Source organism: Salvia hispanica, chromosome 3 (genome assembly GCF_029641045.1).
Source record: "Salvia hispanica isolate PSC_SH4W2 chromosome 3, Shi_PSC_v1, whole genome shotgun sequence".
Classification (NCBI taxonomy): domain Eukaryota; kingdom Viridiplantae; phylum Streptophyta; class Magnoliopsida; order Lamiales; family Lamiaceae; genus Salvia; species Salvia hispanica.
The window spans coordinates 32648740-32668728 of NC_142694.1; the positions used below are offsets into that span (position 1 = coordinate 32648740).

The 19989-nt window shown below is 34.7% G+C and overlaps 2 protein-coding genes across 2 annotated transcripts; both read left to right on the plus strand.

Moving 5' to 3' along the window:
- The first annotated feature begins 1852 nt into the window (after positions 1-1852).
- LOC125215245 (6-phosphofructo-2-kinase/fructose-2,6-bisphosphatase-like) lies at positions 1853-10836 on the plus strand. Its single transcript, XM_048116608.2, has 23 exons — positions 1853-2144; positions 2418-2481; positions 2576-2871; positions 3360-3566; positions 4140-4349; positions 4448-4543; positions 5222-5320; positions 5410-5439; positions 5828-5881; positions 6060-6113; positions 6185-6262; positions 6739-6830; positions 6904-6961; positions 7052-7126; positions 7845-7892; positions 8282-8379; positions 8735-8810; positions 8943-9005; positions 9098-9189; positions 9800-9868; positions 9962-10025; positions 10119-10184; positions 10410-10836. Exons 1-23 carry the CDS (start codon positions 1971-1973, stop codon positions 10482-10484), a joined length of 2238 nt encoding a protein of 745 aa, XP_047972565.1. The 5' UTR covers positions 1853-1970; the 3' UTR covers positions 10485-10836.
- Positions 10837-14050: 3214 nt separating this feature from the next.
- Positions 14051-17789, plus strand: LOC125215068 (acyl-lipid omega-3 desaturase (cytochrome b5), endoplasmic reticulum). Its single transcript, XM_048116374.2, has 8 exons — positions 14051-14483; positions 14858-14947; positions 15277-15343; positions 15421-15513; positions 15596-15781; positions 15991-16071; positions 16791-16928; positions 17332-17789. The coding sequence occupies exons 1-8, from the start codon at positions 14140-14142 to the stop codon at positions 17512-17514; spliced, it is 1182 nt and encodes a 393-aa protein (XP_047972331.1). The 5' UTR covers positions 14051-14139; the 3' UTR covers positions 17515-17789.
- The last annotated feature ends 2200 nt before the right edge of the window (positions 17790-19989 follow it).

Here is a 19989-nt window from a genome sequence, read left to right on the forward strand (position 1 = left end):
GATGGACGATGAAGGGTCCTTCACGGATGTGGTATATTCCTAACATCGGCGACATCATGTACGCATGTATCATTTTGCACAACATAATTGTCGAAAGTGAAGGTGACGAACTGACCCAGTGGACCAACGAAAGATGATACGGGTGTCGGTCCAAGCCACGGCGTGGCCAGCGCGAATGTGAACATGGGGGTACCTCATGGAAAGGTTGAGTGGTTACGCGCATTTGCCGACATGCGGCAAAGAGATGCTCATATTCGACTTCAAAAGGATATCATTGAAGAGGTTTGGACGCGGAGGGGTGAACGTTGATGTGGTTGCTTTTTTTTTATTGACTATGTAATTTTTTTTTTTCCGAATAATGTATGTTTTTTTAATGAAATATTCGCGTTTCCCCGTTCGTATTCGTGTCGAAATTTTAATTCCATAAATTGAATAATTGTGAATTTAATTTTATTGCGGGAAGTCCTAGTGGAAAGTCTTAGTGCAGGGGAAATCCTAGTGATGTGGCAATAGAATGGGAAGTTCTAGTGATAACGTGGCAGAAAGTTATTGTGGGAAGTACTAGTGAAAGTCCTAGTGGGAAGGGCGCCACCGGAGATGCTCTAATATCACGAAACTTTCCAAAAGTTTATTTTTTCACATGAACTTTAAACTTGACACATAATAACATGAAGCTATATAGTTGTGCATTTTTAGGGGCTGTGATCATATCTATCTGCATTATAGGGGCTGTGAAATCACATAACTATCATTTTTCATGGATAACCATATATGGTAAGTAAAATGTAGTCGAATTTTGTTGCCGGTGATAAAAATACAACTATATAAGTTTATGATATTATATGTCGTGTTCAAAGTTCGTGTGAAAAAACAAACTTTTGGAAAGTTTCTTTATAAAAAAATTAAAATAAAGACAAACTTTAATGATGGAAGTTTTGAGCTTGTTCTTAGCATATAAAACTATAAAATGTCTTCGCCTTACGACCATCGTGCATTATTGCAACATCAATAGTTCATATCATCCAAGTCCATCGGGGCACTACTAGTAGAAATCATCATCCACGACCAATGTGTTAGCAATGCGAAACAACAATGATACATGATGAAACTACGCTTGAACATTTGTGGACCCCATCAAGGCTCACCGACAAGATAATCATGCACTAGTTGTGTATTTGCTTTTTCACGTTCTCAGTGAACGTACGGCCTTGGTCATTAAATACTTCCACCAACCCTTTATAAAGCAATCATTTGTTGTATCCTCGTTTGAACCATTGATATTGCAAATTTGCAATCATCGTGGGGACCCGTTGAATTATAGAAAAAATTTAATGGGGAAATCATAAAAGTTGTGCATGTGAAGATATTATGTTGTATTTATAGATAAAAATAATATACTTATTCCGTCCATGAAAAAAATCATGTTCTTTCATTATATTCTTTGTCGTCCATCAAAATTAATCCTTAATACTCCACTTCAACCATTTTTTTTATATATATCTCATAATTTATCAACCGGGAGCTATGCAACGCAGATTGCTATAAGTGAACAACACTGACAGAACCGCCCCACTATGCTATAGGCCATACTACGAAGCCCACAATGTGTCGGTTATGAGCACCAACACGAGCAGTTCGACCCCTACCACTTAGTTGCAGTGAAGATGCCCTAAGCGCCCCGCAACGCATGCCTCTGCATCATATCAAAACGAGACAGGGCATCCACATTTACAAATAACATACAAATAAATAAATAAAAAATTGAAGTAGATAATGACATGGAAAACCCAAAATATTTTAAAAATGACAAAATTAATATTTAAGGATGGAATTGAATCTAAAGAATATTTCCCTCCCTTTACGAATTCTATTCCATTCCATTCTTATCGCCATTTTCACCCACTTCATCGCTCTTCGCAGCTCACTCTCTCTCCATCCAAATGCTTTGCACCTATTCACTCCTTTAGAATATGGGCACCGCTGCATCCACGAACGCCGACACTAGCTCCCATGGCTCCGAAGACCACGCCGGCGGCCAGCTCTACGTCTCTCTCAAAATGGAGAACTACAGGCTCAAAGGAGAGCTTGTGCCCCATGTCTACGGTTCCGCCCCTCTCGTCGGCTCCTGGGATTCATCCAAAGCTGTGAGAGTTTTTCTATCAATTTCTGTTTATTTTAACCAATTGCAACTTCGCACTTGTTCGCGTTTTTGCGATCGTGATTGCAGTCATGGTTCGCATTGTTGTAGTACCTCTTTTTCACTTACTGATTGGCTTATGGATTTTTGAATCTGTCTCTGATTGATTGTGGATATTATCATCGATTCTGTGTATTTGTTGAACTCCGAGTAAATAGGGTTGCAATTGGTGCTTCTATCAGCTATTACTGGTTATATCTGATTGCACTGTATTCTACAGCTGTCTATGGAGAGGGAATCGACTTTCATGTGGGAATTAAGCTTTGTTGTACCACCTAATCACGGTAATTTTGCTTCTAATATGTGTATGCAATATGTTACGTCTCCATTTTTTGTGTATCAGAATTTTGAAGTCTGATGATTTTTGTATGGTAATAGAGACACTGGATTTTAAGTTTTTGTTGAAGCCAAAGCATGGTAATGTGCCTTGTGTTGTGGAGGAGGGTCCAAATAGGCAATTGATAGGAGGTACGTTGCAAGGGGATCAGGACTCGGCTATGTTTAAGTTGTCTGGAGATGAGATTCTCGAGTATAAAGTATTCATTAAAGCGGATAGGGTTTCACCATTCGATCTTGCTGCAAGTTGGAGGGCGTATCAGGAGAACTTCCAGCGATCTACTGTTCGTGGAATACCAGACGTCAGTATAGCTTCTGCTACTGAAGCTGCTAATGAGGTAGGTATAGAACGTCTCGTACTAATGAGAGCACTCTCAAGTTTTAGTTTGGTAATGCCGTAATGCTGTATTGACGTTCTGAAATTGTATTGTTTCTAACTGATCATATATTATTCTATACTACTTGTGTCCTGTTTTCCTCCCTATATGCCCGGGGTCCCCTATCACATAAACTGTCTGAATAATTCAAATATACTAGGAATGGACTTATGGAAATGTAGGTCTAGCCCTAACGTATTGAAGCCAAACAGATGCCCGACAATGTGCAACTTTCCTTTCTATTTTCCCTTTATCATTTTTTTCATAAGGGATCTTCGCTGACTAGGAAGCTTTTTGAAGCATCATATATGTTGCTTCTCTGATTTATACACATACCACAATTAGGCAACATGTTCCCCACTCCCTTCTGTGGCTTTTATAGCTTTCTATACTTGACATGTTATGCATGAGTAAGCATCACTTCATTCATCGGGCACTTTTTGATACAGATTGGATCCCAAGCAAGTTTGGAGCTCGATATTGAGCACTATGTTGTTCCGGCTCCATCATCTGCAAATTCAGGTCCTGTTTATGCAGCAAATATGACTGAAACTCCTAGATCACTTGCTCGTACAGGAGTGTTTTCTAGGAATGACAGCTCTCTTGGTTCATCACATTCTCAAAAAGACCTCGGTGCCTCAGTTGACCGACCTGGTGTATGGTGTTAATTTGTTCCTCCCTTTTGTCCATTCATGAGTTGCGTGTCATACTGTCATTCTAATGCGATAATGATAGAATTTCGTCTAGTGTACCTCAGGCAACTCAACACATAATAACCAACTCTTAAACCTCATTTTACATAGTGCTTTTCATGCATAATAAATTCATATTCATTGTTATCTTCCTACTATGGTGGTAGGCATCTACATACTTATAAAGTGTAAGATTATACTTTTGATAGCTGAAACTTTGCAATTGCAATTTGTTATCAGATTTTGACTTGTGTTTATGAGTGTGAATGTACCAAACTACCAATCAAATCAAATGTTATTCTTTTGCCAAGGTAAAAATCAAAGTCCACCCTCCCAATTTAGTTGCTGAAGTAAATGACTGAAGTTTTCTGCTTTTGACATGACAAGAGAACTTAAAACAAATACATACCTGATTTATCTGCACACCCTTTCATGGCATTGAGGACAAATTCCTTGATATTAACAGCTTGCTTTTCATGTATTTACAACTTTTGTACAGTATTCCTTCTTATGTTGACTCTGTTTATTTTCTATCAGGGGATGGAAGTCATTGTCCCAGAAACAGCAAAATTGTCTTTAGGATCTGGCTTGGTTGAGTCAAAGTCTGTTGGAACTTTTTCTAACATGCAGAAACAGGAAGGACACAGAGGACTCTTTGTGGATAGGGGGGTAGGATCCCCTAGGCTAATGAAATCATCAAGTTCATCAGCTTTTGCTGTTGATGTCAAACTTGGTTCAGAGTCTAAGGTTTGTGAGAAATCTATGATACTTGGTTTAACATTTCTGACAATGTATATCTTCCATCGTGCAAAGTAGCTTCTGAGACATCAATTATGTTTTTCTAGAACTCTATGCCAGCTGCTGCAGGAGCTGTTGCAGCAGGAGCTGTAGCGGATCAGATGCTTGGGCCCAAGGAGGATAGGCATTTGGCAATCGTCCTGGTACATCCTAGTATTCTAGCTAACACTTCATAGAAGTCATTTTACCTCTTCAGGGCTAGGTAGAGCTTTTTGTGAAGATTGTTTAGTTTGCAGTTAAGTGTGCCCATCCCCCATCTCCATTTAGTTTACCCATTTAAGTAATAGAAAAATCAGGAGTTAACAATTTGTTGGATAGAGTCGGCATATGTTTTCCTTTCCATTTTGTTCTTGAAGTTTTATCCGTCTGAAAATTAAGTTCTAAGCAATTCTGTGTCAACATTTCATATATTATGTGTTTTCTTTTGATGTCCACTTGCTTGTATGGTACATATGCATGTAAATATGTGGTGCAACTTGCACATACGATTTCAGCAATGTATCTTAAACAACATTTAGCACAACATAATTCAAATTGAAACATTTATTTCTCTGCATTTTCTCCGATTCTGCATATGGAGGCTTGGGGAACTTAGTTTCTTCAGAGAGCTAATATCTAAACTTTCAAATGAATATGAAAACTTTTATTTTAGATATTAATATTTTATCCTACAGATGAATATTACAGTTGTTCATTTGACACACAAGATCCTTTCAACAATGCCCAAGATACAAGGAACATCGTCTTGTATTCCATTTTAAGATTTTTTGATTGGAATTTGGATATTCAACTTTCATGCTTCAAATCGAGCTTTTTTACAGGTTGGGTTGCCTGCACGGGGTAAAACTTTCACAGCAGCAAAACTTACTCGATATCTTCGCTGGTTAGGACATGATACCAAACACTTTAATGTTGGGAAGGTCATTGATTCTCTATATTTGATTTCTCATTCGTTATTTTCCTGCTATTATTCGAGAGTAAGGGACATTGTTGTGTATTCTGTTTGCAGTATAGAAGGCTCAAGCATGGAGTTAACAAGGTACTGTCAGTTGTCCACGTCTCGTCTTCCGCTTTTTTGTTTGCTTGTCTCATGAAGCACAGAGGTGTCAGTTCTATTTCTAGTGGCCAATCTGGATTCCCAATTTGTCAACATGTAGCCTCTATTATCAAGAAGATTGAGGGAATTTTCCTCTTTTTTTGTGTGGAGAGTATTAGGAATAGACATGCTATTTATTTAACTTTGACACAATGTTACTTTCTTTCAGCAAGTTACGTCCAGTATATGTATGATATCACCAAGTTCAAGGGATAGCGTTGGGCAAATATGCCTCCACTATAATGAACCACTTATTCACAACATATTGAACCTTTTACACTCAAGCATCCTTAATTATGATACTTATTTAACTCTCATTGATATGATGCAGACAGCTGATTTTTTCAGCGGCGACAATCCAGAAGGCATAGAGGCACGCAATGAGGTATTCTTAATTGGAAGCATTTCTTTCAAATCTGATTTTTTCTGTGAATGATTCCAATAATAAGAAGGTGCAGGTTTTATTCAGAACTTTTATTGTTAATGTTTTTCTTATATAAAAACTTATAATCTGTATTGACCTTTTTCCTTGGGCATAGTTCTAATTCATGACATGCTACTAGGTAGCAGCTCTTGCAATGGAGGATATGATATCGTGGATGCAAGAGGGTGGCCAGGTAGGTACATTTCACTTTACCAGCATAACATTTATTGGATCCATTGGTAATGCATTTTTAATTATGCTTAGGTTGGGATATTTGATGCTACGAACAGCACCAGGAAAAGACGGAATATGCTTATGAAAATGGCTGAAGGAGAATGCAAGGTGGAGTACTGGATTTTTGTTGCTTTACTGCTATTGGATCAGCATATTGTCTATTCTAAGTAATTTTCAACTGATTCTGTTCATCTGTTGTATGGTATAAAGTGGTTTTACCAGTAATGTGTTAGCATGCGTAAAAGATGGTTACTTAAAGAGTTTTCTTTTAGTGTTAATTAGAGGCCTAGAGAACCTGAATAACTTCAAATGAGAGTTGTGCCTACCCATTGAGAATGTCTGTTCATTAACAACATTTTGGTCCAAATTAGTAGTAACATTTTTTGGTTTCTATTGTGTACTCAATTTTTGTTGTCAATTAACTTAAAGTGCTGCTTATTCTGAGTATGTCAATAAATTAATTAACTCAAATTGCTGCATTCACCTTAAATGTGCATTTCTGTAGTGCCAAGTCATCATAATGTAGTGCGACTTGGGTAAATCTTTTTCACTAGATATTTCATCATGATGTTTTTTACCGACAGATTATCTTTCTGGAGACATTATGCAACGATAGGAATATAATTGAGAGGAATATACGTCTCAAAGTTCAACAGAGCGCAGACTATGCAGAAGAGTACGATGCAAGATGGTTTCCTTGTCATTTATGCACCACATATATTCTCACAGTGATTGGTGGTATATTTCAGGCCAGATTTTGAAGCAGGTTATCAGGATTTCAAGGTCCGACTGGAAAATTACGAAAAGGTAGATCCTGGGACATAGCTTTTGATATCACTGGCAATGTGTTATGTGGAGAAAAATAATGATATATGAACAGTTTTTCTTTTTGTTCAGGTCTATGAGCCAGTTGAAGAAGGGTCTTATATAAAAATGATAGACATGGTCTCTGGAAATGGTGGACAAATACAAGTAAATCCCCTCAATGTTCTTGCTTTTTTTATCTATTTTTTGTAGAGCATTAGCTATCTACTTATATGAGCAAGAGTGCTATGCCAGTGTGTGAATGCTTCTACAGAATCTAAATTCCTTGAGTAGATGAAAAGTAATGGGAAAAGTGATATTTATATCTATACATTTAGACAATGCTTTGATTAATTAAATCCAGCGAAGGCAATGTTATAATCTGCTTTCCCTCACCTTGGCATATGGTGCTGCTGCCACTATATGATGGTATGAGTTAGAAACACAATCTTGGATCTTTTTGAAGAAAATGTCCGCAGCATCTAAAATCATTACAGAACTTTCAAAGCTGTCATGTTGAAATGCAACCATAGATTGGTTGCTTATAAGGCTGAACAAGGGGTCATTATTGATTGTGCTAAGCATATACTGTGTGTTATAAATCTATGAAGGTCTTGCAAATAGCAATTTATCGAGATACGGGGCTGCTTCTTTTGCTTAAATTAATACACTTTGAACACCATTGTCTTTCACGGATATAGTATCTATAGTTGGAGAAAAGGGGCATCAATGCCATTTCCTGTTTTGTGAGTCTCTTTCATATCATCCCATGGTTGTTATGGCATTTTACCAAAGCGCAAATGGTCCTTACCTTTCTTTACCAATTTACTTTAGACTGAGATACTGATATAATCATCTAATAAATATTTGTGTTTTGTTGAAACAGGTGAACAACATTAGTGGGTACCTTCCAGGGCGGATAGTATTCTTCCTGGTATGTTGTAAAACATCTTTTATAAGGAATCGCTAGAGTTTTCTGCAAAGAAATTGTGAAGATACGTTTTACCCACAACAGATGAGAGAATTGAAAGCGGCCTACTTGATTCCAAATTGAATTTCGATTAATTTGAATTTTTGCCTCCAAAAATATGCCGATTAATTATTTTTTTAAAATGTTACATAATTTTGGATACATGCACTGGGAGGTGTGTTTTAGTCATCACCAAAATTACAATGTGTGCATGTTACTCCCTCCGCTCCCCATGTCCTCCCACTTTTTTAACGAAGTCAACAATTTCTTAAAACCCACACTGAATGGGGCAGCTAATGGGGACATAAAGGATTACTTGAGATATGACTGATGGTGTTGCGTATCATTTGCAGGTGAATACACATCTGACTCCCCGTCCAATTTTGCTTACCAGGCATGGAGAGAGCCGATACAATGTCAGAGGTCGAATTGGCGGTGACAGTGCCATAAGGTTCTCTGAATTTTGGAATATGAATACAGTTTCTACTTTGTTTAAACTCTTTCCAAATCCTCTTTAAATATAATTTGGTCTCTTGGAAAAATTCAAACGAGAGAATAATGTTGCCTTTTTCCTGCAACCATGTTTTGTTGAGCGAAGTCAATTCCATCGAAATATTAGAAGTTAACATTTCTTCAAGTACTCAGGCTTTGCACTAGCATACAAATGAAATATTTTCCATTCTTAGGAAAGCCAGTAATGTACTTTCTAACTTGTTTCAGTTCTAATTACTGTTTCTGTTTATCAGCATAAGGGTAATTTGATCTGGTTTCATTTGGTAACTTTGGTGCTAGTTTTCCTTGTGCAGTGATTCTGGCGAGCTTTATGCTAAGAAGCTTGCAAATTTTGTCGAGAGGCGCCTGAAAAATGAAAAGGCTGCTTCCGTAAGATTCTCCAATTTCATAAATTTTGGGATATCGGCTTCCAGTCTCTATTCCTCAATTTTAACTCAACCTGGTTACTGGAATATTATGAGGAAGACATATCATTATAATTTTTGTTTCTACTGTGATCAGATATGGACTAGCACGTTACAGAGAACAATTCTGACAGCAGGTCCGATTGGAGGATTTCCCAAGGTTATGATTGACGCCATTCTTCACTGCACTTTCTGTTGTCGGTGTCTTTGACTGACATCTAATATTACTCATTTAATTATGTTATCTTGTAGATACAATGGCGTGCACTTGACGAAATTAATTCTGGTGTATGCGATGGGATGACATATGAAGAAATTAAGAAAAATATGCCAGAAGAATATGAGTATGCTTCATTTCTTTTGTGTTACGTTCTTCCATCTCCATATTTTGTTTTGTCCTGAAAGCAGTACAAGTGAATATATAACATGTGTGTACAAGGTGACCTGTCCATTTGATGATATTACGTGAACCTGTCCGTTTTCTCACCTTGTCCTTTTGATGATAAGTAACAACCACTTTGTATAATAGATTTGAGAATTTTAGCAATTGTTGCTAGTCATATGGTCCATGTAAAACCACACAATTAATCATGATTTAAGTACATAATGCTCGGTCTGTATGTAACATTAAATTATAATAGCATTGAAGCCTTAGCCTGCTTGTGTTATACTAGCGAGCTTCGTGGAGTTCAGAGTTCAGACCGAGAAGAGGATAAAAGTATTTTTGAAATGTTATTCAAAACGGTTTTTGCAGACTTGAATTCCACAGAGCTTATTCCTAGAAACAAGTTAGGTGAATTTGAATGTCCCATTCCCTCTCTCGTGAACCTAACTTCATCTCATTCGTTTCCTAATTTCTTTTATATAGGTGTTCTTGTTTACACACCTTTCCCCTTTCCTCTCATTGTCATTGATTAACATCTTCTGAAATTAATGTCATCCTAAAAACTGCAGATCGCGTAAAAAGGACAAGTTAAGGTACAGATATCCTCGTGGAGAATCTTATCTTGACGTTATACAACGGTCCGTCATATGCAGTTCAAATGTGCCTTTCCCTTTGGGTCAAATTCATACTTCATAACGCCTAACACGTTCATTTGTATCTTCTCTTTTCAGGCTGGAGCCTGTAATTATTGAGCTCGAACGACAAAGAGCTCCCGTTGTGGTCATATCCCACCAGGTTATACATCTATCACACTCCTATAATTTAGTTTTTCCCCACGAAAACACAGAATATGCTTGAGATGCCAATTGACTTCTTCCGGATTTTCAGGCAGTTTTGAGGGCTTTGTATGCTTATTTTGCTGATAGGCCATTGAAAGAGATTCCCCATATCGAGGTAACACATTCACAGCTATGCACAATTTCCACGTCTTGCACTACTTCACGAATTTCAAACTTTGATATTCTATCTTTGAAATATATTCGGATATTTGGTCTGTTTTAAGACGACATTTACACCATTGGAAGAGGCTGCAAAACTATATAAAACAGAATTACAGAAGCTGAGCTGCATCTTTTCTGAAAATTAAACGTGGCTTATCTTTTCTTTCACAATACACAGATGCCGCTTCACACAATAATAGAGATACAGATGGGAGTTACCGGTGTCCAAGAGAAACGATACAAGCTCATGTGAGGGCTCGCGAAACTCGACACCATTGCATAGTAAGCTCCCATTACTTACCTACTAATGTCCCTCGCTGTATAAAACTGATACAAAGGAGACAAATAATGTTAGGTCAGGTGAAAATTACTCACCATGAACAGAAATTTATGGCTAACTGTCACCTCATTGTTTGAAATTCGTTCTTGATCCGAATGGGTCGAAAATAATGGCCCGTCACCTGCTGCTTTTCGTCTGGTGTCTCCGATTGTTTGTTCACTGAGTCTTCTGACTTGAGCTATGATCCTCACAGATCTATGATCTCTATGTTGGGCATAAATGGTACTGACACATTTATTTTTAACTAAACTTTGAATATTTTGAATGTGGTTTTTGTTCTTGGCTGTTTATGATGCATTTAAACCTGTTTGGTAGTGAATCTTTGATCCAAAGGGGTCAAAAATAATAACCAACTAAATGAAAATTACTACTAATATAGTAATAGTATTTACACATTTAAAGGGATAAATACATTTTCTTATTTTCTAATATAGAGATGGGTGGTGGGTTCGACTAACAATTTGAATCCAATTTGAATGGGCCTACTTGAATCCAATGGGTATAGCACCTGATCATTTTTCTGTAGATTCTTAAAACCAATGTTTTAAAAATCAGACCAGCAAGAGAACCGATGAGGCTATCAATTCACGGTTCGATCAAGAGGACCGGTTGAATCACTGCTTAGGTCAGCTATATCAAACATGTACTAGTATAATTTAAATATATTGCACAAAAAATATAGTAGTACATGAATAACAAAAAGCACGTTATAGAACATGAGTTATAAATCTTAATAATATGAAACGTCGATAAATTACAAGTTTGCAAATAAATTTAAAAATAAATCCACAGTTAAACAGATCATGATAACCTTCCTATGTAACTAACTTAAATCCAAGATAATACTCGATAGCAAATTAGTCGTATAACTGAATTATGTTGGCAACAACGATTATGTAGTCTAATCGGCGTGGCTTGGGTAGAATAATAAAAACGATTTCAATAAAATAAAAATAATTGGTAAATAATTATGTACGGTATCTTTAATCATTAAAATTACCTAAAAAATTTAATGAAACCGACAACCACCTATTTTATCGGTGCGCCATGCGTAGTAATAAAACCTTGCATGGAGGCCACGCAAATATATGCATGCATTATCAATATAAGAATGTCGGACACATAGATCTCAGAAGAAATACTCATTTAGTGTAAATGTATAATCTCAAAATAATATTAATCTCGATAATACTTCACTCCTTGCTCATATTATAAATGTGATTTCCGAAATAATACTTTAATATTCTTTTAAATAAAAATGTAGATTTATCTTGTTTTATCGAAACTACTTACAAAATGTCACAGAACAAACCCATTTGCATATGCATGGGTTCCATATAAATGTAATTAAATAGATTCTCATTATTATATATGTATATATATTTATTTAAACATGTATGTTTGGTTTTGTTTTAGCTTACGGCATATAAATTAACCAATTATTAAATACAATATATCTATGAAGCTAGGTTTGCCGCACAAAGTTATTCTAATAAATATTCATAAAATTAACAAAAACAATTAAAAATTCTAGCTCATGCATATCTTCTCCCATCAATCCTAGTAGTAGTATTTATTTTTCTATTTTAATAATTTATAAAAACGAAAGCTAAAAAATCTAATATTTTTTATATTGTTTTTTAGAATTGTCTACCAAGTACATATTGCAATAAACATTATGGTTGGTGTGTAACATTTTCTATAGTTGATGTTATATATAGCTATTTAAGAAATCTAATGCAACGGTTGATTAGCATTAGACGAAGATATATATACCATGCTAGCTTTTTAGTGTAATTGCATTTTTAATTGTGAATACATGGCAGCTGTAATTAATATACTCCGTATTTGTTTGGCCATTTTCTCTTGTCTTAACCTTTGGATTTTCATATGTTTGGAAATTTATGATTATACATCGAATCTGGTATATGAATTGATTGAATTGTTGGCATACAACTTTTTTGGTCGAGTAAATATACATGCAACATCAAATTTTCTTGTCAGCTATTGTTTGTATTTTTTTAAGGGAATGATCCATCAATATATCAAATAAGAAGAATCCAACAAATTAATAATCTTCAATAATTAAGTTAAGAATCCAGTTATCTAAATAGTTGCAATTAAATGAGTTCATTTTCCAAAAATTGCGCCTAAATATGGATCAAGAAGTATAAAACGCAGCAATTAATTAATCTTCATCATACTATTTTTTTTTTCCATCATACTATTTAAATTTCCCAACATGACAAATTCTCAATTTGAATAAAAGTATGTAATCAATAGTTGGAGTTGTCTACACTTCGGATCAGTTCACTTTCCAAGATTATATCTCATAATAAATACTCCCACCGTTCCCGATTAGGAATCACACTTTGACCGGACACGAGTTTTAAAAAATGTAAAGAAAAATTAGTTGAAAAAGTTAGTGGAATGTGAAACCCACTTTTTTATATTGGTTTTATAATAAAATGTGAGTGAAGTGAGTTAGTGAAATGTGGGACCTACTTACCATTTATAGTAAAAATAAAATGTGACTCTTAATTGGGGACGGACCAAAATGAAAAAAGTGTGACTCTTCATCGGGGACGGAGGGAGTAATAAATATGTAAGTTTATAAGATTGAATCTTATAACTTAGTCCTATATGAATAATCATATAATGATAAATTATAGCAATTAAACGGTACTTTCATTTTCTAAACAGGTATATTTATCTCTTCTTCACCCAAAAAAACAAAAAATAAAAAATAAATAGAATAGAATAGTCAATTTTTTTTAAACGGTACCTTCATTATTTAAAGATGTGTATTTATCTCTTTTCCAAAAGAAAATTTAAAAATAGAAGAGACTAAATTTTTTTGGAAAACTCATAAATTTAATAATAAAAACCAGACTACTTTTCATATATTCTTCAACCATATAAAATTAATGATTAAGAATTCAAAGTCTAAAACTATTCTATATAATTACATATGAACTTATTTCGCTCCATATTAATTCACTTCAGAATGAGCATAGCATTTTTTTAGATAAAGATAATCTATTTCAAAAAACCAAAACACTTACTATATATATCTATCTTATAATTTCTTCAATTTTTTTTTCTTCACATAATATAAACAACAACACATAAATTATTGCACAATATAAAAAAGTCATCATAGCTAGCAAAAGTGAATACTCCATTATTTAATTTCTTCAAATAAATTCTTATAACTTCAAACTCAATTCCATAAAACTGCAATTATAGTCGAATTTAAGAGACCACTTGACCAACTCATATAGTACATCCTAGTACTCCAAAAGAGACCCTAATATATATATGAGCTTGGATCTAATTAAGAAATCCTTGTTAAAAATTACTAAAAATCAATAATCAGTCACAATTAAAAATAAAAAAACAATAAGAAAGAATATAAAAAATAGGATCTGACCTTAACCCTAAAATGAGGTCACTCCAGTCACACACACCAACACGTATATGCGCACACTCTCTCTCTCTCTATATATATTCCCACTCACGCCTATTCCATTCCTTCAAACTGAAAACCAGCTCCTCGTCCCCAAAAATGGCCGTTTCTTCCGGTGCCCGTCTCTCCGAGAGTGGCGCTGAAGGAGGAGAGCCCTACGCCGGCCAATGCGAGCACCTCGAAGGAATCGGAAAGCGCGCCGCCGACAAATTCGACCCCGCCGCGCCGCCGCCGTTCAAGATCGCCGACATCCGCGCCGCGATCCCGCCGCATTGCTGGGTGAAGGACCCCCTCCGCTCCCTCAGCTACGTCGCCTGGGATCTCATCGCCGTCGCCGCGCTCCTCGCCGCCGCCGCCTACTTCGACAGCTGGATCTTCTGGCCGATCTACTGGGCGGCCCAGGGCACCATGTTTTGGGCCTTGTTCGTCCTCGGCCACGATTGGTAATTTCATTTCCTGTTTTTTTTTTTTTTTTTTTTCGATTAAATCGAATCACATTTTACTTTATTCAGTTATAAATTAAATCTCACTAATACAGTCATTTCTCATTTGCTATTTAATTGATTTATTTATATCTCATTTTATAAAAATCTTTTCTTTATTTATTAATATACGTATCAATGTCAATTTCTACAATTAATGAGAAGTAGAAAGAGTACTATAATTGGTGTTGAAGCTACATTGACAAATTGAACAATAATTTTGTAGGTAGCTCCTATAATTGTAGTATATGTATGGATGCATTTTATTTTGTTTAGTTTATTGTGGTATAAACTTTGTATTGGTATTCAATTTAGTGCATGCTGATTCATTGCAGTGGGCACGGGAGTTTTTCAGACAGCACCACGCTAAATAACGTGGTGGGACACATACTACATTCTTCAATTCTTGTACCTTATCATGGATGGTTAGTATTTCGACTTAAAAACTTTTTATTTATGTTTTTGCATCATCTACCTCCGTTCACAAATAATAGTCTTGTATGTTTTTTTAGCCCGGTCATAAAAATCATAGCTTGTTTCCATTTATTCTGTATCGATCTTTAAGATGAGACATTTTTCTTCGCAATGCTACAATTACTTTTGTTAAAAATTGATCTCGATTCTCGATCGGTTTATAAACATATTCTTATTCGGTCATTCTTAGTAAAACTTGTGCTGATAAAGGATGACAATATTATATTTTGTCACAAATGTCACACAAATATGGCTAATATAGATCTGTATTTTTACTTAGGCGAATTAGCCATCGAACACACCACCAGAATCATGGTCACGTGGAGAAGGACGAGTCATGGGTGCCGGTAAACATTTTTTTCTACAAAAACATCTTGAATCTTTTATCATAGAGATTGATTAATAAGTTAATTTATTAATGCAGCTGCCTGAGAATTTATACAAGCAGCTAGATTTCTCAACTAAATTCTTGAGATACAAAATCCCATTCCCCATGTTTGCCTACCCTCTCTACTTGGTATGGTTCTCTCTCTCATCAAATTTAAGTAATTGAAATTTCCAACATGGATATTAAATTAAGTTTATTTATTTAATTTCAGTGGTATAGAAGTCCTGGAAAAACTGGATCTCATTTCAACCCAGATAGCAGTTTGTTCAAACCCAATGAGAGAGATTTGGTCATCACTTCCACCGTTTGTTGGGCTGCAATGGTTGCTTTTCTCCTTTATGCTTCCACCATTGTTGGCCCAACCATGTTGTTCAAGCTCTACGGCGTGCCTTATTTGGTAAGACACTGTCACACTACTATGAAATCGAGAGTATTGCTATTTCGAATCGAGTCCAAATGAGACACAATACGAAATAGAGAATATTGTTATACTCCTATCAAATAAATCATAGGGATAATAGCTATTCATGGAATTATCAAATTTTGTAATTTAAATAACTATCATCTTAGAATAAAATTCTGAAGTCATGGGTTCGAATCTTGTAGATATTCGTTGTGTGGTTGGACACGGTGACATATTTGCATCACCATGGTTACGACAAGAAGCTGCCATGGTACCGCAGCAAGGTATTATTTTAATTCAGTATTGTTTCTATTTTTGTTTAAGTTCTGTCACTAGCATATGTTTCCCAATTTTAATGCCACATTAACTAACACAAATATCTACATTGAAATCGACTATATTAGTATTTGTTTAGCTGAAAATCTCACCTACCCATCCAGTGTATTTTAATATATGTTCACAAAAGATGTATTTTACTTTTGTCCTAGATCTATCTCTTTTATTATTATGATTCATAAATTTTAAACATTAATTCAAAAATCGTCACATATACTTAAATTAGGTATTTTTTCTAATTCTTGTTTTAATTTGGTAACATCTCCTTGTTATAATTGGGAAAATATTCTGAACTATTAGTTCAAAATATTGCGATCGTTCAATTTCCACTATTGCTATGACTAGAGATTATGTTCCTTACTTTTTGTTGTTTGGTTGCCATTTTTTCTCGAAAACTGAATCAATGACACTGTATCTTGACTTAGTGTTAAGATCATCTTAGCCAATTTATTTCGGCTTATCTCATACCGTATCTCATTATTATAATGTCTAGTGAGTCGAATGACCGTGGTCCAGTCAAGAGTGACGATGTCTACTCAAAATATCTTGAATTAGAATCTCACCAACCTTTTCTAAATCAGAGATTTCCAGTCATGTGCTCCGACACAAGTCATGTGCTATGAAAGTAGTAGTTATTAATGGTTCCTTTTTTGTCTTGTAATAACAGGAATGGAGTTATTTAAGAGGAGGATTGACAACAGTAGATCAAGACTATGGAATATTCAACAAAATTCACCATGATATTGGCACCCATGTTATACACCACCTCTTCCCTCAGATCCCACACTACCATTTAGTGGAAGCGGTGAGATCTCTATTCATAATTAAATTTATTTAATTAGTCCCTAATCACGTGATCATCTTAGCATAACAACAACATTAAATCTTATATATTCTTGCACTAGAAATATTATGCTATATATCTATGTTTAGATTTTTTAACTTAGTAGTACTATCATTTGAAACTGACTATTATTTTTATAAATGACATAAAAATCTTAGTATGATTTGTTCTTTATTCACATTTTGGAAATTAGTGAGAAAATGGACAAATCATTCTTTGATTTTTGTGCAACTTTGTAACATCAATGACTTAATGATATATAAAAACATAAGTTATGTAGCATTACATTCCAATACCTGAAAATTCAAATTTTTTTAAACATGTTTTTTACCGATGAAATGATATACGAGAGTGGTGTTCACAGACGAGGGAGGCGAAGAGGGTGCTCGGAAATTACTACAGAGAGCCCAGAAAATCTGGACCAGTTCCATTTCACTTGATTCCCACATTGTTGAAAAGTCTAAGCAGAGATCATTATGTCAGTGATAATGGAGACATAGTTTACTATCAAACTGATAGTCAGCTATTTTCGTCAAAAGAGATTTAGTGATGGGTTCTAAAATAATCAAATTGTATTAGATTTATTTCATGGTAGCTTTTTGGGGCCACATTGTTTTAATTAGAGAAATGATTGTGTGCCTCAAGAAGAATTTTAAATAATTGTATCGAGTTTTTCAGAATGCAATTTTGCTCCCCCTTGTTTTTTGTTTTATGATTATGTAATATCCCTTTAAATAAAGTTTTTAGGTGATTGTGTGCCAGTTTTGTGGACTTTTGAAGATTACTTGTATTATTTAAAAAGAAAAGAAGAGGTTTGGTATATTTTGTTTGTTTCGTTCCTGCCTTTCTATTGTTTTGATGGTATTGTTGCATGAATTCGTGGTCTTAGGTTTAAATATTTATACCTTGAGCTCCATAAATCAATGATACCTATTCACTATTTTTTAGGGATATTGACCTCTAATATCATGAAACTTTTAAAAAGTTGGGTTTTTCATAAACTTCAAAATTGACAAATAATATCATGAACTTTACCCCGAGTTTGTTATTTTCCACCAATGAAAAAATTCTGGCCAATAATATTATGATACAGATTTTTTTTTCGTAATTGCTCGACCAAAACTTTGAGAGTTTCAAGATTTTCAATATTTGAGAATAGTTTTTCTTGAAGCACAACCTCTAAATTTGTTCTTCAATCTATTAATATAGCTGAAATTTTTTCACTAGTGGGAAATAACAAACTCGAGGTAAAGTTCATGATTATTTGCCAATTTCAAAGTTCATAGGAAAAACCCAACCTTTTGAAAATTCCATTATATTAGATGCCAATACCCCTTTCAAAATTAAGAGATTAAAATATAAATCACAATTCATGTCAATAAAACAAAAGGTTTTAAGCATTTTAGATTTTGCTTTAAATGTGTTGTACAACTTAATAAATAGTCCGCCGGCTTTGCAATTATTGTGGCAATAACTCAAAAATTACGATTAATAATTTGTGATTTATGTGACAACTACAAGATGTAGTTGCATCCTAGCAAGAATAATAGAATATGATATGTTGTGGTGATGATAATTTACATGAACAAAATAAATCATGAACCCACTAATTACTTTTAGATAATCCAACAATAATCGAGAGATATGATTGTATTTATGAGTTACTACTATTTAAATTCTTTGGTGAGATATGAAGCTACGAATATTTGACAATAGCCACAAATATAGCCACTTAAGCATCGATCTTTTTTCCTTTTCTTTTAGATTTCATAACCAGGGTCCATAGTCATGTCATGTGACACAACTCTCGTATTGATATTATTATTATTATTATTTCCATTTTCATAAAATGCGTTTGTAAATCCTGCCGTTCGATTATGTAAAATTCTGGCTCCGACCCTATTGTCGTACAACTTGATTGAGAGTGGCTAAGATTTCGCTGGCACACGGTCCCGTTTCCTATCCATCATAACGAGTGGGTGAACTGTGGAGTAACATTTAGTTATGTATTATTCAGATATATTAGTATTTGTATCAAAATGATTTTTATGGTTGTCCTACGATATAATTATTTCTTGTGGTTCTAACGTGATTTGTATAAAAAGAGAGGGCCCGTGATATTCTTGTGAAAGGTATTTGTCCTCCACGCCATTTGCAAAGTTTGAAATGTCATATATACCCTCAATAAAATACTCCTTCCGTCTCTAAAAATTTGTCACTTTTCATTTTTTCCATTTTTGGTGGTTGATTTCATATTCTACTAACTCATTCTATTACATTTCTTAAAATCCGTGCCTGGTCAAATGGTGCCAAATTTTAAGCGACGAAGGGAGTATTAAAATACACCCTTCTACGGGTGGCAAAATGGGTAGCGGGTAATGAGTTATTCCCATTTCGACCTGCTACCCGACGGTAGCGGGAAACGGGCGGGATCGGGTAGTGTGTTTTAGAGTTTTGCGGGTACGGGTATACCCGCTACCCGCGCGGGTATACCCGTTAGTCCCGATAATACCCGATATTATTAGTATTAGCTATATACAATCTTTTAATACTTTATGAAATCTAAAAGTTCTAAGAGTTTTTCAAAAATGTTTTTATATTTCAATAAACACACATTTAAAAACTCACCAGAACTAGTTATAGAGTGCTCCCTCACTTTTATTTTCAATCTATTCAAAGCATACAATCAAAATTGATACAATAAATTTTGGTTTGCATTTAGTTTTGAATTTGGAATTTAGAAATGTGCAAATTATATATTAAAATATACAAATATGAGTACATATATACTGCGATCATATTTTGATATTTTCAGTAAGTGAGAGACTAGAAATCATCATATTTGTGCATAGTTGATAGTTGGAATTTTTGCATGAAGATTGAAGAACAAATTAAAAAACAAAAATTTGAAGTCATAGTGCGACAACAATCTCAAAATTCATTACTATTAAAAAAAACTCAAAGCATAAATATTACTCCTTCCGTCCCGGATAATTCGTCTCAGTTTTCCATTTTGGTCCGT

What these genes read in the sequence shown, in the direction of transcription:
- LOC125215245 (XM_048116608.2), top strand. Translation starts at nt 1,971, where the DNA reads ATGGGCACCGCTGCATCCACGAACGCCGACACTAGCTCCCATGGCTCC. An exon ending in CCTCAGTTGACCGACCTGGT is followed by an intron (nt 3,567 to 4,139) that starts GTATGGTGTTAA and finishes ATTTTCTATCAG; the next exon opens with GGGATGGAAGTCATTGTCCC. An exon ending in GACTGGAAAATTACGAAAAG is followed by an intron (nt 6,962 to 7,051) that starts GTAGATCCTGGG and finishes CTTTTTGTTCAG; the next exon opens with GTCTATGAGCCAGTTGAAGA.
- LOC125215068 (XM_048116374.2), top strand. Translation starts at nt 14,140, where the DNA reads ATGGCCGTTTCTTCCGGTGCCCGTCTCTCCGAGAGTGGCGCTGAAGGA. An exon ending in TCTACGGCGTGCCTTATTTG is followed by an intron (nt 15,782 to 15,990) that starts GTAAGACACTGT and finishes CGAATCTTGTAG; the next exon opens with ATATTCGTTGTGTGGTTGGA. An exon ending in ACTACCATTTAGTGGAAGCG is followed by an intron (nt 16,929 to 17,331) that starts GTGAGATCTCTA and finishes TGGTGTTCACAG; the next exon opens with ACGAGGGAGGCGAAGAGGGT.